The 20,438-nt window shown below is 41.0% G+C and overlaps 2 protein-coding genes and 1 non-coding gene across 4 annotated transcripts in view; 2 read left to right on the top strand and 1 right to left on the bottom strand.

Annotated features, from left to right (window-relative positions):
- GPN1 (GPN-loop GTPase 1) overlaps nt 1-16,324 on the bottom strand; it is a 23,163-nt gene extending 6,839 nt beyond the window's left edge. The window contains exons 1-12 of one of the 2 annotated variants that reach the window (XM_017545642.2): nt 16,159-16,324; nt 15,356-15,449; nt 14,499-14,538; nt 13,674-13,740; nt 12,593-12,630; nt 9,873-9,951; nt 9,565-9,659; nt 5,945-5,990; nt 5,169-5,315; nt 3,900-3,982; nt 2,760-2,799; nt 1,586-1,676 (exon numbers count right to left, since the gene is read on the bottom strand). In XM_017545642.2, coding sequence (XP_017401131.1) covers nt 1,586-1,676; nt 2,760-2,799; nt 3,900-3,982; nt 5,169-5,315; nt 5,945-5,990; nt 9,565-9,659; nt 9,873-9,951; nt 12,593-12,630; nt 13,674-13,740; nt 14,499-14,538; nt 15,356-15,449; nt 16,159-16,269 — 931 coding nt within the window. In that variant the 5' untranslated portion in view covers nt 16,270-16,324. The remainder of the gene's footprint in view (nt 1-1,585; nt 1,677-2,759; nt 2,800-3,899; nt 3,983-5,168; nt 5,316-5,944; nt 5,991-9,564; nt 9,660-9,872; nt 9,952-12,592; nt 12,631-13,673; nt 13,741-14,498; nt 14,539-15,355; nt 15,450-16,158) is intronic. The other variant, XM_017545643.2, reaches the window with a different exon arrangement.
- On the top strand, nt 1,935-2,041 carry LOC119473729. The gene has a single exon (XR_005202949.1). It is a non-coding gene; the product is annotated as a small nucleolar RNA SNORA36 family (small nucleolar RNA).
- CCDC121 (coiled-coil domain containing 121) lies at nt 16,325-18,704 on the top strand. Its single transcript, XM_017545637.2, has 2 exons — nt 16,325-16,940; nt 17,395-18,704. Exons 1-2 carry the CDS (start codon nt 16,573-16,575, stop codon nt 18,347-18,349), a joined length of 1,323 nt encoding a protein of 440 aa, XP_017401126.1. The 5' UTR covers nt 16,325-16,572; the 3' UTR covers nt 18,350-18,704.
- The last annotated feature ends 1,734 nt before the right edge of the window (nt 18,705-20,438 follow it).

Here is a 20,438-nt window from a genome sequence, read left to right as displayed (position 1 = left end):
GCCTGTAATCCCAGCTACTCAGGAGGCTGACACAGGAGAATTGCCTGAACCCGGGAGGCGGAGGTTGCGGTGAGCCGAGATCGCGCCATTGCACTCCAGCCTGGGTAACAAGAACGAAACTCCGTCTCAAAAAAAAAAATAAATAAAATAAAAAAATAAAAAGAAACAGGCAAAAACTCTTAGTCAAAAAGGTTGGCTAAAACAACAAAAACAGTTTAAAAAGAAATATGAAAAACCTACATGAGGAAAACCATAAACATTCCTGAAAGATACAAGTAGACCTGACAAATACAAAGACACTCCATGGTCTTGGGCAGCAAGACTGAACATCATAGAGATGTCACTTCTCCCTAAATTAATTATGAATATAATATAATCCCAACAAAAATACCAAAAAGCTTTTTAGGGGACTAACATTGATGCTCAGTTCATGTGGAAGACCATGTAAGGACAACCAAATAAAAATTATGAGGAGAATCTGACCTAGCAGATATTGAACATAATTACATAATTAAAACAAAATGGTACAGGCATAAAAGTAAATAGTCTTTGCTCATCAAAGCAAGTTAAAAGAAAAAAAAAAGTAGGCTGGGGACAGTAGCTCATGCCTATGATCCCAACACTTTGGGAGGTCAAGGCAGGAGGGCTGCTTGAGGCCAAGAGTTCAAGACCAGCTTGGACAACATTGTGAGACCTCGTCTCTATTAAAAATGTTGTTAAAACTAGCCAGACGTGGTGGCACACACCTGTAGATCTAACTACTCGGGAGGCTGGGGCAGAGAAAAGAATAAAGTAAATGTGGTAGAATGTTAACATTTTGGGAATCTGAAGAATTATGGCAATTATTTGTGTTATTTATGTAACTTTTCTGTAAATCTGAAATTTTAAGGTCAAACTATAAAAAAGAACTTTTAATTATAAAAAAAATTGGAGGCCAGGTATGGTGGCTCACTCCTGTAATCCCAGAACTTTGGGAGGTGGAGGCGGGCGGATCACGAGGTCAGGCGCTCCAGACCATCCTGGCTAACATGGTGAAACCCTGTCTCTACTAAAAATACCAAAAAATTAGCCAGACATGGTGGCACATGCCTGTAGTCCCAGCTCCTCGGGAGGCTGAGGCAGGAAAATCGCTTGAGCCCAGAAGACAGAGGTTGCAGTGAGCCGAGATCGCGCCACTGCATTCCAGCCTGGGTGACAGAGCGAGACTCTATCTCAAAAAAAAAAATTTTTAATGAAAAAAATAAATAAATTGGGGAGAATTAAAAGTGTTAGAAACAAACCCCACCCCCAAAAAAAACCCACAGCACACTCAAGTATATTGCCAAAGTAAAGCAAAAACTTCCTGAAAGAGGAATCCAAAGTGGTATAGCTGTATAAAATTTCCAGTTGTTTGCCTCTCCAAATCCTTTATTTTTGATATATATGTATGCATATATGTGTGTTGTGTGTGTATATATATATATGTATAAAACCATATTTCCTTTATCTTTTTCTCTTTTTCTCTCTCATATATAAATAGAATCCTGCTGAGTAGAAATAAGTGTAACCTTTTTTTAGTTCCTAACACCAAGAAGCCCTCAAATACCTTTGGTAGTCCCTGCGTCCAAGGCTACAGAACCCATATCTTTTCGAAGGCGTTCTAGTTGTTCTCTCTGATGTTGGCTTTCTGCATTTGCCTGTATATACAGAGAAAAATGTCATCATATTCAAAAAGGAGCCCCAAATTAGATACCAGACTTCTCAGTGGAGATGAAGAATTATACACATACAGAGGCTATATAAAAACTGATGCAGATAAGGGACATGTGATATAGCAACAGAAACACTAAGCAGCATAGACCTGGGCTACAGCAGAAGTTCAGACTGGAGGGCTCTACACACTGATTTAAAGGATTCAGAAACTGAACACAAAAACATTTCAAAAGAACCCTCAATTCCAAACTATTGAGTTGAGTCCAGGGTTGATCTGGAACATTTAAACGGGCTAGGGAAAATGCCTAGATAGAAAGCATTACTTTTTATTCATACCCAGGCTACAAAAAAAAAAAAAAAAAAAAAAAAAAAAAAAAGATACAATAAACTTTATTATATGGGGAAAAAACACAAAACCCTGAAGTAGACATAACAGGAAGGCTCAGAGACAAAGGACCCAATGAGCCTATGGAAGCAGGACACTTGATCATTTGGGATAAGAGAAGGCTGGGCATGGTGGCTCATGCTGTAATCCAGCACGACAGGAGGCCCAGAGGGGAGGATAACAGAAGCTCAGGAATTTGATACCAGCCTGGGCAACATAGCAAGACCTGTCTGTACAAAAAAATTTACAAAATAAAATTAGCCAAGGATGTGGTACACACATGCTGTCCTACCGACTCAGGTGGCTGAGATGGGAGGATCGCTTAAGCCCAGCAGGTTGAGGCTGCAGTGAGCCATGATCGTGCCATTGCACTCTAGCCTGGGCAACAGAGTGAGATCCTTTCTCAACAACAAAAAAAGGAGTTGTGAACCACCACTATATTCTTAAACAAAATTCTACAACTAGCTTTAAATTGACCTCTGAAAGGGAAGAAAAATTAAGGAGACTTATTTGTAAGATACATGAAACTTCATTAGCCAATTATACCCTCAATAAAGCCACAAAAGGTTTTTTAATTAAATAAAAAAACATTAATAACCAAAACAAAAGCACTTATGTCGTCAGGATTGAGCTGGGTTTTTTAATGTCCCTTTTAAAATATACAAATGGCTTCCCTTCTTACCAGTGATTTTTTCAGACGTTCATATTCAGGCCGATACTCCCTGCAAAGAGAAACACTTTCTCAATTCCATTGCTTAATCATCTATCCTAACCACTCCCCACTGCCCCTTATCTCCTCTATTTTCCTAGGATTCTGACAATAACAAAACATCAGATGTAACAAATCTTAGTTACTGACAGAGTCTACCTAATGGAATTAAAAGCCAAGGTGCTTGTTCCCACCTTGGAACCAGGGGATGCAATCCTGACTGCTGGGCTGGAAAGATTAATACTGGTGAGAACATAACGAAGGAGCTCATCATTCATTAGAGATAAAAGGCTGAGATAAGTAAAAGGTAAGCCTGTTGAGCTCAGGACATGGAACATACAATTATGTACTTTATATAACATAACAACAACGAAAGGAGACAGGAAAGAGTCTATGCTAAGGTTTTGATAACATCCTTATGTCTAATGAATCAAAATCAAAATAACATGTCTGAAAACCAAAACGTGGTTGTTAGGATCTTGCATAATATGAAGCCAAAGACACATGCTAATAAGCTGGCTATCATGCCACGGGCCTAAGGAAAGCATATAGGTGCTCTGAATCCACTTTCCTTTAGTTAAATGGAATTCCAGCATTAACAATGACAATAGTTATAACATTTATTATAAAATGTGCTTGCTATATGTTAGCAATTGTGATAGTCCTGTATACGTTTTCTCAATCATCACAACAACCTCTGTGACACATCCAGCCCACGGCCTGTTTTCATAAATAATGTTTTACTGTAACACCAGCCAAGCCCATTAATTTACAAACTGTCTAAAGACACTTTTGTCCTACACTGGCAGAAGTCAGCAGTTGAAACAGACTGTATGGTCCACAAAGCCTGAGATATCTATTTAGCTCTTTATAGAAAAGTCTGATGATCCCCGCTCTTAATCACTCAATACAGTGAAGATTTATACTTCTATTAAAAAAAAAAAGTTAAAGGGAACTTTTTACTTCTAAGTGTGGCCTGATTCAATACACATATGGAAGGCAAATATAATACATCCATCATGAAAACATAAAGCTCTTCCTGGAAAAACTGCTATCATATCAGAATTGTGACTTATTAAGAATGTCATCGATAGAATTTTCCTTTATCCTCACCTTTCATACTCTTCAGCAGCACTGGTGACTTGCACAAAGAGTTCATCTAATCCAGTACCCAGAACAGCAGAGACACCCACCACCTGCCAAAAAGCATCATAAATACCACTAAAGAAACCACTGTATATTTCTTTTTTTTTTTTTTTCTTTTTTTTAAACCGAGTTTCCCTCTTTTTTCCCAGGCTGGAGTGCAATGGCGCGACCTCGGCTCACTGCAACCTCCGCCTCCTGGGTTCAGGCAATTCTCCTGCCTCAGCCTCCTGAGTAGCTGGGACTACAGGCACGCGCCACCATGCCCAGCTAATTTTTTGTAGTTTTGGTAGAGACAGGGTTTCACCATGTTGACCAGGATGGTCTCCATCTCTTGACCTCGTGATCCACCCGCCTCGGCCTCCCAAAGTGCTGGGATTACAGGTGTGAGCCACCGCGCCTGGCCACTGTATATTTCTTAATGATGTATATTAACTTGTTCAAGTGTCAAAAAATCTTAATGAAAAGAGGTTTATACTTTGAGAAGTTTTTGGCAAAAAGCCAGGCTAAAAAGGAACAAAACAGCACACCTAGTCAAAAGTCATGGAAATAAGTCCGTGGGAAATAAAAAATTGGAAAAGAAAGATATGGGCTAAGTGCAGTGGCCCACACCTATACTCCCAGCACTTTGGGAGACTGAGGCAGGAGGATCCCTTGAGACTAGAAAGTCAAGGCTGCAGTGAGCTGTGATCATGTCACTGCACTCCAGCATGGGTAAAAAAGCAAGTTCCTCTCCAAAGGAAAAAAGAAAAATAAAGATATAATTAGAACTGAAAAATTAATAAGACTTATTATCTATTCCCTAACAAACCAACCAAATCACTTTCTATAATTTTTTGTCTATGCCTTTGCTTGGGCAATTAACTCGCTCGCTTTTGCTTACATAAATCTCACCCTTCTTCAAAGCATACCTCTAATGCTACAACCTCCAAAATCAGTCATTTTGATCTGCTGCCTCACAATCGTCAGGCCCACCTTCCAATCTTTCTTAAAGTACTTACTACAATATATCATATGTTTTAATTCTATGTGTAGCCTTCTCTCCCAAATAGACTATATACACTGAAGTTGGGGTCCCTATCTTATTCTTGTACACTCTACAATTTTTAATAAGCAATGATTTAAAAGTTATTTTTCAATAGGTAATAAGCTTCCTTTCTCAGCCAGGTTCAAAGCCAGTTCTGTGGGTTAACAGGTAATCTGGAGAGGCTGTCAGTGTGAGCAGGAGAGAAAATTTACCCTGAGCGAGCTATAAAACTCATCTAGCACCAGGCTCATTGAACGAGTCAGGTTGCTGACGTATGTAGTCTCTTGATTCAAGGCATCTTGGAAAGCCTCAAAATCCTGCATCCATTCCACTGCAAAGCTGTGGTCAATGATGTCAGTCTGTACCAGAGAGAAGTCAATTATGAGCAACCAGAGATAACAAAGGCAAAATTTATTATTTAAATTAAGTAGTGACAGCAAAGAGCATATCATCCATATTATTTTCTTTCTCTGCTTCTATTTCCCCTCCACTGCAACAAGCCACAAAGAACCACAATCGTTGTGTAGTCATTGTAATTAAATGAAGATGTGTATTCTCTTAGTTGACCCTCGACTATCCATTGCCAAGTAACCAGGGCCAGAATGGACACCAGCATATTCCAGACTCTGAAGTCAAAAGGTCTCTTACATCCTAGCCATCAACCAATAGGGAAGTTTTGTATTTTTTAATTGCCACCCCCAGTAAACTAGTTGTCCCTCTTGTAATTACAGTCTTGACTCTGAGGGATAATCTACACACTATGGTTGAGGGGCTACTCTACCTTACCTAAAATAGTTTTAGACAAGAGTTAGTAACAATTACTTATTCAATTTGATTGATTGATTTTCTCAAAGTGCCTGTGAATTTGTTTCAGTAAAGCCTGAATCTGGTCTCCAGCATCTGAAATAATCCTTCTCACCCACCTAAACCTTCTAACCACAAGGTTCTAATGAAAAATGGTGAATCACAACAGGAAGAATACACTTACTTTATTCATGACCACAATGAAAGGCAGCTTGGTTTTGTATAAGATGCTGAAAACCAAACATTGAGATGTTATTTAAAAAAGCACATAAGCTCTTGCTCATCCAGTGTCAGCACATTGGGACTAAGTAAGAGAAGGGGAATGAGTTCAGAATCTAAAAAGCAGTCATCTATTTTTTTTTTTTTTTTTTTTTTTTTGAGAGGGAGTCTCACTCTGCCACCAGGCTGGAGTGCAGTGGTGCAATCTTGGCTCACTGCGAACTCCGCCTCCTGGTTCAAGCAATTCTCCTGCCTCAGCCTCCTCAGTAGCTGGGACTACAGGCATACTCTACCACGCCCAGCTCATTTTTGTATTTTTAGTAGAGACAGGGTTTCACCACATTGGCCCAGATGGTCTCGATCTCTTGACCTCATGATCCACCCACCTCAGCCTCCCAAAGTGCTGGGATTACAGGTGTAGGCCACCACGCCCAGCCTATCCATTTTACGTAACACTCATATCGTCTCTCCTAACAGGAAAATAATCACCACCCAGAAACAACACACACACTCTCACTCTCATTTGAAGTAATAATGCCTTAGTATTGAACTTGTTGTTTTGTCTTTTACCAAATTGGTATTTTTCAGAGAAGAAAATGAATATTTATTGAATACCAATTGCAGGTTGAGAATTTCTTATCTGAGATACTTGGAACCAGAAGTGTTTTGGATTTCAGATTCTGGAATATTTGTAAATACTTATTGGTTAAGCATCCCAAATCTGAAAATCCAAAATCCTCCAATCAGCATTTCCTCTGAGTGTCATGTCAGTGTTCAAAAAGTCTCAGATTTTGAAGCATTTCAGATTTCAAATTTTTGGATATGGGATACTCAACCTGTATAATCTAGGTACTGTGCTAATAAGTACTTTTATATGTATTATCTCCTTTATGCTTTACAAATGACATGTAAATAGATACAATTTTTGTTTGTGAATTATACCTCAGTAAGGCTGGGAAAAGAACATTAAAATTTTTTCCAATCTGTAAAGTAGTATTTTTAAAATGTTTCTAACCCCAGCCTTACTGAGGTATACTTGACAAATAAAAATTGTATATATTTAAGGTGTATAACAGGATATTTTGACACACGGTTGACCCTTAAACAACATGGGTTTGAACTGCAAGGTTTACTTGTATGCAGCTTTTCTTCTACCTCTGCCAGCCGTGAAATAGCAAGACCAACCCATTCTCTTAGACTACTCAAAGTGATGATGAGAATGAAGAGTTTTATGATGATCTACTTCACTTAATGAATAGTTAATACATCTTCCCCTTATTTTCTCTAGATTAGTTTATTATACGAATATAGTATATAATATATATAATGTGTGTTAATCTACTGTTTATGTTACCAGCAAGGTTTCCAATCAGCAGTAGGCCTTTGGTAATTATGTTTTGGGGGAGTCAAAGTTATATTCGGGTCTTCCACACCGAAGGGGCTGGCTCCTCTAACCCCAAAATTGTCCAAGGGTCAACTGTATGTTTATATCATGAAATGATTACCAGCTGCGTGTGGTGGCTCACACCTGTAATCCCAGCACTTTGGGAGTCTAACCTGGGAGGACTGCCTGAGCCCAAGAGTTCAAAACTAGCCTAGGCAACATGGCAAGACCCCGACTCTAAAGTAATTAATTAATAAATAATTGCCGGGGCTGGTGGCTCAAGCCTGTAATCCTAGCACTTCGGGAGGCCGAGGCGGGTGGATCACGAGGTCAAGAGATCGAGACCATCCTGGTCAACATGGTGAAACCCCGTCTCTACTAAAAATGCAAAACATTAGCTGGGCATGGTGGCATGTGCCTGTAATCCCAGCTACTTAGGAGGTTGAGGCAGGAGAATTGCCTGAACCCAGGAGGCGGAGGTTGCAGTGAGCCGAGATCACACCATTGCACTCCAGCCTGGGTAACAAGAGTGAAACTCCATCTCAAAAAAAAAAAAATTTAATTCATTAATTATTTTTTGAAAGAAATGATTACCACTATCAGACAAATCAAATAACTGCCTTTTAAACAATTAATATGAAAATGGTCCAGGCACAGTGGCTCATGCCTGTAATCCCAGCACGTTGGGAGGCCAAGCAAGGTGGGCAGATCACCTGAGCTCAGGAGTTTGAGATCGGCTTGGTCAACACAGTGAAACCCCATCTCAATTAAAAATACAAAATTAACCAAGCATGGTGATGGGCGTCTGTAATCCCAGCTACTCAGGAGGCTGAGGCAGGAGAATTGCTTAAACTCAGGAGGTGGAAATTGCAGTAAGCTGAGATCATGCCACCGTACTCCAGCCTGGGCGACAGAGTGAGACTCCATCTCAAAAAGTATATAAATAAATAAATAAACAATATGAAAATAAAATAATGCTGTCGATATTCGGATTTCTATTTGGATCAAGATTTCTTGCATCCAACAAAAAGGCACATCCTTTGTCATATTAGAAGAGACAAATGTTGGTGACGGCTTTTGTGTACACTCAAAATTAAATTCCCTGAGCTTTAATAACTGTCTGCTTTGCTCCTCTGTCTTAATGCACTAATATAATCCAGTGAAGCATGCCCTTTCTCTGCTAATCGTGCTACATTTGGGGCAAACTTGTGCATTTTAATTTTTTGAGACAAGGTCTCACTCTGTTGCCCAAGCTGGAGTACAGTGACATAATCACAGCTCACTGTAGTCTGGCCTCCAGGCTCAAGTAATCCTCCCACCTCTGCCTCCCAGGTAGCTGGGACTACAGGCACACACCACCGTGCCTAGCTAATTTTTTGTATATTTGGTAGGGATGGGGGTTTGACCATGGTGCCCAGGCTGGTCCCAAATTCCTTGGCTTAGGCAATCCTCCCAGCACAGCCACCCCAAATGCCGAGATTATAGGCATGAGCCACCATGCCTGGCTACCTGTGCATTTTACAATTATGGATAAATTCTCTTATTCATGGCATCTCCTCATGTTACAATTTCACTCTACCAGCATCATTCAGGCCAGAGGACTCTATTCTTCTTTTTTTTTTTTTTTTTTTTTTTTGAGACAGGGTCTTATTGCCCTAAGCTGGAATGCAGTGGCACAATCATGGCTCACTACAGCCTCAACCACCTGAGCTCAAGCAATGCTCCCACCTCAACCTCCCAAGTAGCTGGGACTACAGGGGCATGCCACCAAGCTGGGCTAATTTTAATTTTTTGTAGAGACAGAGTCTTGTTGCCCAGCCCGTCTCAAACTCCCAAGCTCAAGTGATCATCCCGCCTTGGCCTCCCAAGCACTGGGATGACAGACCCAGTCCAGGGGACTCTATTCTATTTAGACTTGGATTTTATTCAACTGGGAACAACTATCAGACAGCTCGTATTCATACATCACCTATTTTTGTAACAGCAAGGGAGGACGATCAGACCGTACTGAGAGGGAACACCAACAGCACATGTGCCTCTTTTTTCCTCTGACCTTCCTCAGCTCATAGCCACTCAACTGAATAGCAAATATGAATGAGCACAAATCCAGGGATAAGCAACCAGATTCAAAAACAAAGAGGAAGAAGAAGAGAAAAAGGCCTTATACCTTGATGGAACACTGCCCACCAATAATCAATTACCTGCAGGCATAGAGCATGTTGGACATGAAAGTCACTGGGTTGGTACTTCTTGATGTGTCCATTACATAGATGACAACTGTTGGAAATGAGGATGCCTAAAGCCACAAAATAATCAAAGCCTTGGTCAGAGGGCTCACAACCTGTCCTCAAACTCTTTCCACCATCCTTAGCAAGGGAAAACCACTTTGGGCAGGGTGTGCAGAGCTTCTACAACTCCCTGCCACATAACATCCAAGGCAATTAAAAATAAATTCTCACCCAGTCTGGCCCCTCTAGCTACTCTCGGTAGCAAGTCCTGGAATACTCACAAGAGCCTCAGTGATAATTGTCCCAGAAGCTGACCAGGTGAATACCTCAATCTGTCCAGGTGTGTCAATCAACACATACCTATGTCAAGAAAGATCATTAAAAAAGTGTTACGTGTATTATGCTAAAGGATACTCCATCATATAAGATGAAAAACATCTGGTTATCCAGCACTGGAATAAGCTCTCCACACTGCCAAATCTAACTTCCTCCTATTGCCCCCAAACTACGCTTGATGATCCCCTACACTTTGTTCAATGTCCAATATTCATGCTAATGGGCAGGAACAGCAGACCATGAGTTGCTGTAAATGATCACGGGGGAAACTATTATAGTTACAGAAACACAATGCATTAAAAATGAAAGAAGCAAAAATAAGATGTAAATCTCTTGGGAAATATCTGGTTGCTTAGGGTGGGGTGAGTGCGGTGTGGAACACAGGAAGAAGAGTGGAAGGAATGGGATAGGGGAGTGCTAGCTGAAGAATATCAGGTTACTTCTTGAGATGATTAAAATATTCTAAAATTGACTGTGATGATTATTGTACAATCCTGTGAATATACTAAAAGCCACTGAATTATATACTTAAAACGGGTGAATTGTATGGTATGTGAATTATCTCAATAAAGCTATTTTTATGAAATGTACTGACTTTTTTGTGAATTAATTTGATATAATTACAAATTATATCAACATTTTTTTAATTGGCAAAGAATTTTAATAGACATTTCTACAAATATATACCAATGGCCAATAAGTACATTAAAAAGATGCTCAATACCATTAGTTATTAAGGAAATAAAAGTTAAAAACTATAATGAGATGACACTCTATACCCACTAGAATGGCTATAATCAAAAACAACAATAACAAATGTTGGCGAGGTTACGGAGGAACCAGATGTGGAGAAATCATATTGCAAATGGGAATGGAAAATGGGTAGCCACTAAGGGCTGAGAGGAACGGAAAATAAAGAGTAATTGTTAATGAGTATAGGGTTTCTTTTTAGGATGATGAAAATATTCTGAAGTTACATAGTAATGATCAACACATAACTCTGTGAACAGACTAAAACAACCATACACTTTCAATGAGTGAACTTTATGGTACGTGAATTATATCTTTTTTGTTTTGTTTTGTTTTGTTTTTTTGAGATGGAGTCTTGCCCTGTCGCCCACGCTGGAGTGCAATGGCGCAATCTCGGCTCACTGCAACCTCCGCCTCCTGGATTCAAGCAATTCTCTTGCCTCAGCCTCCCAAGTAGCTGGGGTTACAAGTGCGCGCCACCACACCCTGCTAATTTTTTGTATCTTTTTAGTAGAGACAGGGTTTCACCATGTTGGCCAGGCTGGTCTCAAACTCCTGACCTCAGGTGATCCACCCGCCTTAGCCTCCCAAAGTGCTGGAATTACAGGCGTGAGCCACCGCACCCAGCCGAATTATATCTTAATAAAGCTATTGTTTTAAGAAAACACCTCTAGGCCAGGATTGGTGGCTCACACCTATAATTCCAGCACTTTGGGAGGCTGAGGCAAGCAGATTGGCTGAGCCCACAAGTTTCAGACAAGACTAGGCAACACAGCAAAGCAACATCTCTACAAAAAATACAAAATAGCTGGGAATGGTGGTTCACACCTGTAATCCCAGCACTTTAGGAGGCTGAGGCGGGCAGATCACTTGAGGTTAGGAGTTTGAGACCAGCCTGGCCAACATGGTGAAACCCCATCTCTACTAAAAATACAAAAATTAGTTGGGCATGGTGGCAGGCACTGGTAATACCAGCCACTCGGGAGGCTGAAGCAGGAGGATCACTTGAACCTTGGAGGCGAAGGTTGCAGTGGGCCGAAATCATACCACCACACTCCAGCCTGGGCAATAGAGCAAGACTCTGTCCCCAAAATTAGATTTAGAAAAAAAATTAGCCAGGTGTGGTGGATCATACCTTTAGTCCTAGCTACTTGGGAGGCTAAGGTGGGAAGATCACCTGAACCAGGGAGGTGGAAGCTGCAGTGAGCTCAGATTGCTACACTTAACTCCAGCCTGGGCAACAGAGCAAGATCCTGTCTCAAAACAAACAAAACAAAAGCTACCTCCAGTACCCCATCTTTGTAAAAGTATGTTTACCCATTCATCCTTCTATCTATGTATATAGAATTGTGGAATGCTAGTCATTGAATAATGGCATTACTTCTAGTGGAAATCAGGGTGATGGTTTCATCTTATAAATATCATGTATGGTTTGAATTTTTATAAATTACTTTTTTTAAAAAAAGTGAACCCTGAACAACAGCTAACTGTGTTGGTAATGACCATAAGAATATTTCCTATTTTGATACTTTTTAAAGTAAAAAATTTTCTCTGAACCATGTGGACTATATTCATTTAAATAAGACTAGAAAGGTATTTCAGAGACTTTAATGGCAACAAGCATGGTTTCCCAAGAGAAGGCAGATGGACAACCGAATTTGGACAAAGTCTCAAAATACTTCCTAAGAAGCCATGTAAATTGTGGATCAAAGTAATTGTGGATGAAATGATATTAAATTTAGATCTATACTCTAAAGCATCATAATGATTTTCTTGCTGAACTTTTTTTTCACTCCTAATGGTTTCTCCTCAATCTATACCCTTTCAGAGGTTGATGGTATCCCAGATCCTCCATTAGGCCTAGAAATATGTCAACTACAGAGTAATAAATGGGTGTTAAACTGAAATCACTTACTTAGACACATTCTGGGCCTTCTCAATAAATTGCATCACCTAAAAGAAAAAGATGTAAATGACAATAAATTCCGATTTTAACACAAAATCACAGGACCCTCTCCAGGGTGGCATACCTCACAGGCACTATCATCTACTGAATCTCTCAATCACCTACTGAATGTTCGCAATCTTAGGACAACAAGGAATAAACAGGCTGAACTAAGGCAGCACAGCCACATCAGCAGCACTGCAATACCACCCTGGGGCACAACCCAAGGACCTGAGAGGCTGAAGACTTTGATCTGTCAATGTCAAGTTGTATCTCTTGTCAAAATGTTAACAGCCATGGACCGGATGTGGTGGCTCATGCTCGTAATCCCAGCACTTTGGGAGGCCGAGGCAAGTGGATCACGAGGTCAGGAAATACAGACCATCCTGGCTAACAGGGCAAAACCCCATCTCTATTAAAAATACAAAAAATTAGCCAGGCATGGTGACACCTGCCTGGAGGCCCAGCTACTCAGGAGGCTGAGGCAGGACAATCACTTGAACACAGGAGGTGGAAGTTGCAGTGAACCAAGATTGCACCACTATACTCCAGACTGGGCAACAGAGTGAGGCTCCATCTCAAAAACAAAGAAAATGTTAAGAGCCTGTGTCATGGCATGACATCAGAGTAAAAAAACCCAATGATTATAAAACACTCTTATGGAAGTAGGTGACAAAGAAAACCTAAAGAATGACAAACATTTATCACAAGTAAAATGCCCCATTATCTTTCCATTCCATGACTGCTAGTCCATCCCACTCCCAGATAGTCCCATCTCAGCTTCAGGGTAACGCACCACAGGCAAAGAACAGGTCAAGAAAATAACCCAGGTCTTTTGGATTTTTATTATCTATCACAAATATAAAATGTGAAGCGTCTGATAATACTGATCATCTTCTCACAGTCTACTTCTCTGTCTGACAAAATGCCTACTTATTTTCTATATTTATGGTCAGGTTTGCTACTCTTTTTTACCAATGTGATCAAGCTAAGGCATTTAAGAGTCACAGATTTTTACACAGCCATATTAGTATATTAAAGACAGGCATACCTGATCAAATCTGGTAGCAAAGAGATTGAGTGAGGTCACTATGCCGCCGTTGGGCCCAAGTCCATATCTAGACACCAAGTTGAGGACTGAAATTGCTTATATGTTAGTTTATAAAGTTCATACCTAGGGTATCACTCACACAAACGGCATTATGGAATTAGTGTTCCATTAATGGATGCTGGCAGCCTAATCCTTGACTACCACACAACCCTAACCACAGGGAAACATTCACTATCAAGGTCTGGCTCACTCATTTAAGATTTAGGAATGGCCAGGCAAAAAGAAGAAAGCAAAGTGGCCAAATAGTAATACAGGTGCATCAGAGAGTGACAGCCCACTAGCATTGGCCATTCCGGCCACCTATATAATACCTCCGGCCCTGATCCTCATAAATAAATCAAGATTATAATTAGTCTTCCTACTTAGACTTGCCTACAGAGAGAGTACACACTTCACACAGCAATTTACTAAGAATTAATCCAAACTAAACCCAGTCATTTCCGAGTTTCCCAGTCTAAAGAGGTGGTGACCAATAGATGATCCTCCAAGGCAATACTACCTTGTGGGACCCAGGTAGCTATCAATTATCATATCGTACTCTCTGCTCTTTAATTACAACTGCCTGCCATCTGGGGAGATGGTAAGAAAACTAAAATCTCAAGCTGAAATAGTATTTCTAATCCCCTACCTCTCCCACAGTCAGCTTCCATCCTTTTGCTTGTATATTTTACAAGGAAAAGGCAAAAACACTTTTTCAAAGCCACAAAATACACAGACAAGAAGCCAGGAAGGAGTCAACACCAAAGCAGATGTGGAAAAGGATACTGTTTCATGACTTCTTTATACTTCACAGTGTCACGAATATCTGAGGAGAAAAAGAATTAACTGGAATGTAATACATATACATTCCCTACTAGCAAGAAAGTAAAACAGGTTTCTAGCCTTCTGTTGTCACCATTCTCTTCTACCACCTTCTCCACTTTCAAACTGGTTTCCTTCCTTACAAAGAATAAATGCCAAGTAATTCATTAAGAATGTTAGGGCTAAAAAACGGAAAAAAAAAAAAAAAAAGAATGTTAGGGCTAGGAGCTCTAAAGTTATGGTAGAGAGTTTTGTCTCCACAAAGTGAAAAGTTTTATACAACTTAAACATGCCTAGAAAAACAGAGGCAAAAATCAAGGGGAAAAAAAATCTTCTTACTAATTGCCTACTACTGACAAGGGCAACACAAAAGCAATGCAGACATGACTTTTAAAAAAGAATTAGGCTGGGCACAGTGGCTCACACCTGTAATCCCAGCTCGCTGGGAGGCCAAGGCAGGAGGATCACTTGAGCCCAGGAGTTCAAGACAAGCCTGGGAAACATGAGAAGCCTTGTCTCTCCAAACAAAACAAAACTAGCCCAGCATGGTGGCAGGAGGCTGAGATGTGAGGATCGCTTGAGCCTGAGATGTTGAGGCTGCAGTGAGCTGTCAATCATGCCACTGCACTCCGGCTTGGGAGACAGAAACTCTGTCTAAAAAAAAAAAGAAAGACGCCTAAGATGTTTAGGAACTCAAGCAAATCCAAAGCACATGAAAGCAGATAGTTTAGAAAAAAAAGAAGGCACTGAAGACTGGCAGGCTTGAGTCTTTCCACTCTCTTTAAAGCACTTCACACAAGTTATGTTACCAGTTTACTCACCAATATTGGCAGGAAAGGGAACTTCATGTACTGCCGGATCCAGGTTGATCACATAAGGTGGAGTGCCTTGGGTATGCAGGTGTCCTGTGAGCCTCTGCAGAGATATGGGGAGACGGTTGGAAGAAGACAAAGAGGGGACAAGAGAGAACTTCCATTCCTTTACCACCCATGCCTTAAGAGTTTTGCACTTAGATTTTCTTCTACCTGAAATATCCACCCACTATGTCCACCTCTAAGATTCAGCTCCTAGTTCAAATGCTACCTTTCTTCATTACCTATCTAACAAAGCTTCCCCTACTCATAGTCACTTGTTTACTTGTTTTGATTTTTCGTATGTGGGTTTTCTCTGTCTCCTCCATTAAATATTTAATCCCATGAATAAATCTTGTCAACCTCATTTTCGCTATATCCCCAATGAACGGAATATGGCAGGCGTGCAAAAAATAATTCTATGGCAAATCTTCACCAAAAACCTGTGTGCTAGCACTGTATTAATCTCTAAAGTTACTTGCAAGCTCCTGCCTTCGAGAAACTGCCAATTTTATTAGCAAGACAATTCCTGTACAACGCGGTAATCTGGACCGAGTATGCACTGAAAGTGCCCAGAAGAAAGCCTTAATTAACCTGGCTAGGGCCCGAGGAGGCTTTGCCAGGGAAAGAACTAAAGTTGATGAGAAGTCTGCGAAAGCCACGCGCCGGTACCCTCCAACTCCTCGGAGACCTCCCTAGCTTTCTTCCTCGTTTTCCGCCTGCCGGAGGCAACCTTTCGCGCTACCCTACTACACCCACGCTGTGTACATTACCTGTACAAAGGTGGTTTTCCCGGATCCCGCCATTCCCAACACCAACAGACACACTGGGGGCCGCGGACCCCCAGAAGCCAGGGGCTCAGCTGCAGCTGCGGGCGCCGCCATCTTCCTCCTAGCCCCGCCTACCCGACCATAGAGACACTGCGTGGCTAGAGGAACTTCCGCGACGTTCTGGGCTGCGAATGAAGACAGAACCAAGGCGTCAGAAAGGAGCGGGCGAAGGGGCGCGGCGGTGTCCGGGGCATTTTCTTAGCGTCCGGGAGGGATAAGGGACCAACTAATGACAGAGGAGAGGAAGTGGTGTCGCTGAGCAAGCGACTGGAAGGCTGTAGGGAGCTAGGAAAAGGGCGCTGACCTCTATAGCCTAGGAAGGGCATACCCTTGTCCCCTGGAGGAGGGCGAGAAGCGATGGGGTCCCAAGGGCAGGGCTCACACAGCAGGAAAACGAGGAGAGTGCCTCTCACGTCGAACCAGCTAAGAGCGGGGGCCGGAACCACTGGAGGACCAACTGCTGGGGTTTATTCGGTAGCCAAGGAGGTTAAACCTTTGAGGGCTGGACCAGCCGGGACTGGAGCAGGGTGCGGCCTCCAGGGTTGCTGGGCAGCGCCTAGACCCTTTGAGCACTGCACGGATAAACCACGGGAACTTCCCGCACTTGCACATTGTTCCCGCGATTCGCAGGCACAGGTTCCTGATGCTAGCGTTCACTCCAAAGCAATCGCCCTCAGTGAACTACACAGTTGCCGTGACCTTGAGGATGAATGCTTGGATTCCAGGTACGAGCAGGTACTGGAGAGGAGCTTCCTCCTCGCGGAAGGGTTCTCACAAACTCAGGAAAGATGATGAAAGAGCCTAGAAAATTATTTCTACTCCCGACCTCCCAGCCTGTTTCTGTGGCCCTTTGTAGCTGCTAACAGCATTAAGTCATAAGTTTCATACACAGGCTCTGCCACTTGCTAGTGGTGTGAGTCATGGGCAAGTCACTTAAACTCAATCTGTTTTTTTCTTTTTAAAAACTGAGTTAATACCTTCCAGGGTTTTAGTGAACGCATGTTGCAAATGATGAGCGACATCCTTCATCCTTTACCACTAACTGTATTCCACACACCTTGCATAATGTACGGAACCATAATGGGTGCTCAGAAATCTTTTCTTGTATGAATAAAGGACAGTTGTGCGCTTATTTCCTAATTAAGAACTGAGAGAGGAATGTCTCATTTGTTCTTTCAGGTTTGCTAAAGGCCCCAGAAGGTCCTTTACACCATATCTTACTGTAATAAACAATCTTTTCAAGCAACAGAAGTTAACAAAGGTGGAGACACGCCTTAAAGAAAAGACAATGGCGGAAATGACCGATCTGAACAAGCGTATAAAACAAGCTCAAATCCAGCGGGACCAGCAGCTGGAAGACTGCAGGCGGATATACCATGAAAAGTTACTTGTCCAGGCTGAAAACAGATTATTTCTGGAATACCTGACTGACAAAACTGAGGAGTACAGAAAGCAACCCGAGAAGGTATGGAACAGCTATTTACAAAAAAATGAAGAAATTGAACGAAGAAGACAACAATCAGCCTCCAGATATGCAGAGCAAATGTCATTGCTTAAAACAGAACTCTTGCAAAAGGAAAAGATCCAATCCAGTTTGAAGCAGAAGTTGCAGGCAATGAGGGACATTGCTATGTTAAAGGAAAAGCAGGAGAAAGAAATACAAACATTACAGGAGGAGAAAAATAAAGTCCAAGCTGAGACAGAGGCAAAGAAACGGGAAGTACAGGCCCAGCTCCTCCAGGAGAAAAGATTACTGGAAAAACGACTGAGGGATACAGGCAAGAGGCTACTGGGAAAGAGAAAAAGAAGAGAGCTTAGTATGAAGGCCCGGGCCTTGGAGTTGACAGCAAAACAGTCTCTTTTTGAATACGCCTGTGGCATCAAAAGAGAGAACCAGCAGTCACGGAAGGAATTACTGCAGCTAACTGAGCAATCCCAGAAACTAATGGCTACTGAAAGCCACTTAAAAAACCGGAAGCAGCAGCTGCAGCAGGAACGGTGTTATGTGGAGAGCTTAATCAGGGTGAGGCAGAGACTGCAAGGAAAGCATAATCAGTGCCTAAACAGACAGGACGCTCCAAAGACCACACCCAGTCTTCCCCAAGCCACCAAATCAAAGATTAATCCAGAGTAATTCCTAAAATAACACTGATTAAATAAGAACTGGAGCGAGTACTCTTAAAGTGCTACATCAACCTGGTTAGGAAGGCTTTTGAATTCCAGATTGCTATTTTAAAAGCTCCATCATCATGTGTTAGTGTAAAGGATTAGATGCTTTTATCCAACAGTCCTTCTAGGTATCTGGTAACCAGCTTTCCTTAGCTAGCTTTTTCTTTAAATACTCTTGTTAATAAACAAGATATTCCACAAACCTCCAGTTAACCTAACACATGACCCTAAGGTAGCCATTTACCATACATCAAACCAGCTAATGGAAACCAACCTAAATGCAGTATCTTCGTGGCTAAAATTTTTAAAAAAAAGCAACCTAAGGAAGTGAAAACAGTTGTGATTTATCTAGCTAAATTAGGTTTATTTATAGAGATAGTACCTTTTAGGATAGCATTCCAAATATACTTTGAATAGCATTCTGCTCAGTAAATAACCAATATATTTATTCTCATTCCTTTAGACGGACTTAGCAGACAAAAGCAGTTCTTACAAACTCTTTGTACATTTGTGCCAGTGACCAGGTAGCTCCTTCTGTAGTTTTCTCATAAGTGAAAAAGTATTCTGGTAACAGCAAGTCCAGTAAGTGCTAGGCAGAGTGACTTTTCATCTGATGCTAAGCCCCTACAAGTTTAGCTTTAAGTAAATTGAGAAAGTAAGAGAAGATGAAGGAGACATATATTAAGTCAGCTCTTACAGGTGCACTTTCTAGTACATGAAGTATTTTTTATAATTAGTGTGTGCCATATGTTTATTCCCATTTAGTCAAACGATAAATTGTATTTTAAATCATATTTTCAGGATATATATATATATATTATATATGTAAAATTCTACGACATTGAAGTTGGACTAGTGATTTATTTGAATGCTGAATCCTAGTATAGGAATATAATCTCAATAACATTGGTCCTGTATGGGAAAATAGGATCAACTCTGTTCCCTAGAAATTGTGATGAGAAACTTCAAAATAATTTTCCTGAGTTTTCAGCTTGATTTACATGTAAAGTGAATTCACTTAAAATTGGATTTAAAAAGGATTCTCCTTCAATGTGCCTTTATCTTCGAGCTTTAACAACTTTTCTGTTAAATATGTAGTTTCTTTTTTATTAAACAATGTTATTAAATAAAAACATTTGTCCACTGGTTTTATTACTGTTCCAGTGATAAAACACATTTTCTACTTCATCACTTTTGTATTACCATTCTTGCATCTAATTCACACGTACAAATAACTAGTTTTAATGCAGCAATTAAGATTTTAGCATGCGGATACTTTAATATAAATCTCAATTTGTGAGCTGAAAATACAGAAAGACTGAACAAGGAAAGCATGGTATCCAAGACATACTTGAAGCCCTATTCTCTGGATGCAAAAACCCTAAGGCAATATATTTCCAAGGCTGATAAGAAGTTGGAAAGCAGGAAGGACATTAGTTCTTCTGTTAATTCCCCTCCTGCCACTGGTGTCCCAATTATCTAATTCAGGAGTGGGTAACTCCCACCTGATCTGTTTATTTTTACTTCTTATCATACCAGATAGTGGATGTGGCATACTGCTTGTGGCTGTCCCTTCCAGAGTGAGGGCTTGAAGACATTAAAAGCTGAATGATACCTGATTTCATACCTTGAAATCCATATCCCTAGGTGACCATTAAGTTGGCCAACTAAGATTTCAGTCTACATTTTGTCTGCTTTGCTACTTAGAAAATTATACAGGGTTATGTTACAGAAAGCAAGTTTAGATGGAAAAGACCTCTGAGGTAGAATTTAAGACCTGCTGTGAATGCTAAATGAAGCCTACAATGCAAAACTGGAGAAGAAACCATTCTAGGCAGAGGCAAAAGCAAATGCAGATGCATTAAGATGGCAATAAGCTTGGTAGTTTCAAGGATCAGAAAGGTATGTGTATAAAGCATAGCTGGAGAATGGTCAGGGAACATGGGTGGAAGAAAGGAAGGTGAGGCTATTAAGGCTAGCAGTTGTGAGCACAGAGGCCTAGGCCAAGGGCTTTTAGCAGGTGAATGAGGTCTGACTTACAATTTTTAAAACTA

Source organism: Cebus imitator, unplaced genomic scaffold (assembly GCF_001604975.1).
Source record: "Cebus imitator isolate Cc_AM_T3 unplaced genomic scaffold, Cebus_imitator-1.0 Scaffold180, whole genome shotgun sequence".
NCBI classification, from domain to species: Eukaryota; Metazoa; Chordata; class Mammalia; order Primates; family Cebidae; genus Cebus; species Cebus imitator.
The sequence above is the reverse complement of the archived record's forward strand: the minus strand, read 5'-3'. Positions and strand labels throughout refer to the sequence as shown.